General features: G+C 25.4%; 1 protein-coding gene across 1 annotated transcript; it reads left to right on the forward strand.

Annotated features, from left to right (window-relative positions):
• Positions 1 to 714: 714 nt before the first annotated feature.
• LOC137623561 (cuticle protein 21-like) lies at positions 715 to 3,050 on the forward strand. Its single transcript, XM_068354390.1, has 3 exons — positions 715 to 726; positions 2,020 to 2,070; positions 2,687 to 3,050. Exons 1-3 carry the CDS (start codon positions 715 to 717, stop codon positions 2,969 to 2,971), a joined length of 348 nt encoding a protein of 115 aa, XP_068210491.1. The 3' UTR covers positions 2,972 to 3,050.
• Positions 3,051 to 3,273: the final 223 nt, after the last annotated feature.

Genomic DNA, 3,273 nt, shown 5'->3' on the forward strand with positions numbered 1-3,273 from the left:
ATATTAACCAATGCAGTGATAATTATGATACGCTACTTTCTCTTTCGCCCTCTCTCTCTCTCTCTCTCTCTCTCTCTCTCTCTCTCTCTCTCTCTCTCTCTCTCTCTCTCTCTCTCTCTCTTTCTTAAGCATAAAAAATATTCGACGTACATGCATAACCTTTATATATATATATATATATATATATATATATATATATATATATATATATATATATGTGTGTGTGTGTGTGTGTGTGTGTTTATATGTATAAATAAATATATATTAATACATACACACAAGCATAGATATATGTATATATATAGATATATACTAATACGTACACACATGAACACATACACACATGCATATATATATATATATATATATATATATATATATATATATATATATATATATATATATATGTGTGTGTGTGTGTGTGTGTGTGTGTGTGTGTGTATGTTGGAAGATAGATAGACAGATAGATAGATCTAGAAATCTATAAACACACAGTTACGTTTTCGCAACGAATTTCTGTCTAGACATCTGTTAGTAAACAAATCAGCTGATTTTGACAGCCAAGAATTTGCTCTGATTTCGCCTTTTGAAACATCGTACAAAAACGAGTGCAGAGTGAAGAGTTGACCACGCCTTGCTAAGGATGTCTGAAGTATATAAAGGGATTGAAAACTAAGGATAAGAACAGACACTATCTGCTTAGCAATCGTCAACATGAACTCTAAGGTAAGAAGTGTGTCTCTTACTAATTATTTAATGGATTGAATTACAATAGGATCAAGTTGGTTTTTAGTTTTAATTTCTATCTATGCTCTTACACTGGCTGCATCATCTCCCCTGTATAATAACGAGGAAGTGTCTGGATATATATATATATATATATATATATATATATATATATATATATATATATACACACACACATATGTATATATATATATATATATATATATATATATACACACATATATATACATATATATATATACATAGCCTATATATATATATATATATATATATATATATATATATATATATATATATATATACTTATGTGTGTGTGTATATATATATATATATATATATATATATATATATATATATATATATATATATACACATATGTATATATATATATATATATATATATATATACACATATATATACATATATATATACATATATATATATATATATATATATATATATACATACATATATATATATATGTGTGTGTGTGTGGTTGTGTATATAAGTACTTAGTCAGGTGGTCCTAACAGTAGTAACTTATGCCCCAGGAACTTGTAGCCTTACAAAAGACTTAAAATATGAGCTAGATACTATTCAAAGAGCTATGGAAAGAATGCTGATGAAAATAATCAATATATACAGTATATATATATATATATATATATATATATATATATATATATACACACACATATATATATATATATATATATATATATATATATATATATATATAAGTATATATATGCATATATATATATATATATATATATATATATATGTATATATATATATATATATATATATATATATATATACATATACATATATATACATATATATATTTATATATATACATATATATATACATACATATATATATATATATATATATATATATATATATATATATATGCATATATATACTTATATATATATATATATATATATATATATATATATATATATATATATATATATATATATATATATATATATAAATTTATTTCCAGTCATGCTCAGTTCTCCCCATCCCTCGGGTTGGATAATGAGAGGATAGTCATACCCTGGTGAGAGAGAGGGCACATGTGCTATTGTGTACATATCTATCTAAATATTTAGCCGTCATTTTTGACAGGTCGCGTACACTAGTAGATATATATCTTCAAAATATTTATATGCCTCAATAAATGGTTATATCTACAAATATTCAGGTTTCTATATATACTCAAGTAATTGTAACCTAATTTCCTCCTTTTACATTTCAGGTCCTTCTTGTTGTTTTGGGCTTGGCTGCTTTAGCCTATGCTGCCCCTGGAGTAAGTATTATTATCAGGGAGATTATTTATAATAAGTGTTAATAAGTATCTTTTCTAATAAGTATTAATAAGTATCAATTATAATAAATATTTATAAGTATCAATTCTAGTAGATATTAATAAGTATCTTTTCTAATAAGTATCAATATCATAAAAATAAGTAATAAGTATTATTTCAATAAGTATCAATATCATAAAAATAAGTAATAAGTATTATTTTAATAAGTATTTATAAGTATCAATTCTAATAGATATTAATAAGTATCTTTTCTAATAAGTATTAGTAAGTATCTTTTCTAATAAGTATTAATATATATAATTTCCAATAAGTATTACTAAGTATCATTTCTAATAAGTATTAATAAATATTAATAATTCTAATAAATATTAATAAGTATGTTTTCTAATATGTATTAATAAGTATCATTCCTAATAAGTATTATTAAGTATCCTTTTTAATAAGTATTAATAAGCATAATTTCTAATAAGTATTATTGTCATGGAAATCATTGCTAATAAAGATTTCTTTCATAATAATAAATTTGACGTCTTATTTAGCATCAATGTTTCTCTATAATGCTTAAATTTCTTTACAAAATATTTTCCTTCTCTCCAGGCCTCCTCTGAGGAGAGGTCCTTCGAATCCTACGAGTCAAGTGAAGCTCAGTACAGCTTCAACTACGCCGTGAAGGACGAATCCACAGAGAACGACTTCGGTCACCAGGAAACCCGCGACGGAGACGACACTCAAGGATCCTACTACGTCCAGCTTCCCGACGGTCGTCTGCAGACCGTCAAGTATTTCGTCGACGGAGACTCCGGATACGTGGCTGAAGTCAGCTACCAGGGAGAGGCTCGATTCCCAGACTCCGCGTCTTATGAGTCCAATGAATCTAAGTAATTGACTTGAAGCATTTAAGTGAAATTATTTATTAAGTATTACATAATTTGGCAATATTTAAATTGATGTAGGTAAATAATAAAAGTCTCAGATATCTTTCCTTTGTTTTATCATTTTGTGAATTGATAGATCATACTTTTATTATGATAAAAAAATATCCTTCGCATCTATTAATGAGAAACTAAATTGAAATCTACTTAATACTTTAGATAGAATCGTCGATAGCATTTTTTCACAACAATTATGGAAAAAACTCTCTCCAATGTCTTATTATTAGTGGAAAATAGGTCATTTGGCTTGTG

This window comes from Palaemon carinicauda, chromosome 30 (genome assembly GCF_036898095.1).
Source record: "Palaemon carinicauda isolate YSFRI2023 chromosome 30, ASM3689809v2, whole genome shotgun sequence".
Lineage (NCBI taxonomy): Eukaryota > Metazoa > Arthropoda > Malacostraca > Decapoda > Palaemonidae > Palaemon > Palaemon carinicauda.

What these genes read in the sequence shown, in the direction of transcription:
- LOC137623561 (XM_068354390.1), top strand. An exon ending in TAGCCTATGCTGCCCCTGGA is followed by an intron (nt 2,071 to 2,686) that starts GTAAGTATTATT and finishes CCTTCTCTCCAG; the next exon opens with GCCTCCTCTGAGGAGAGGTC.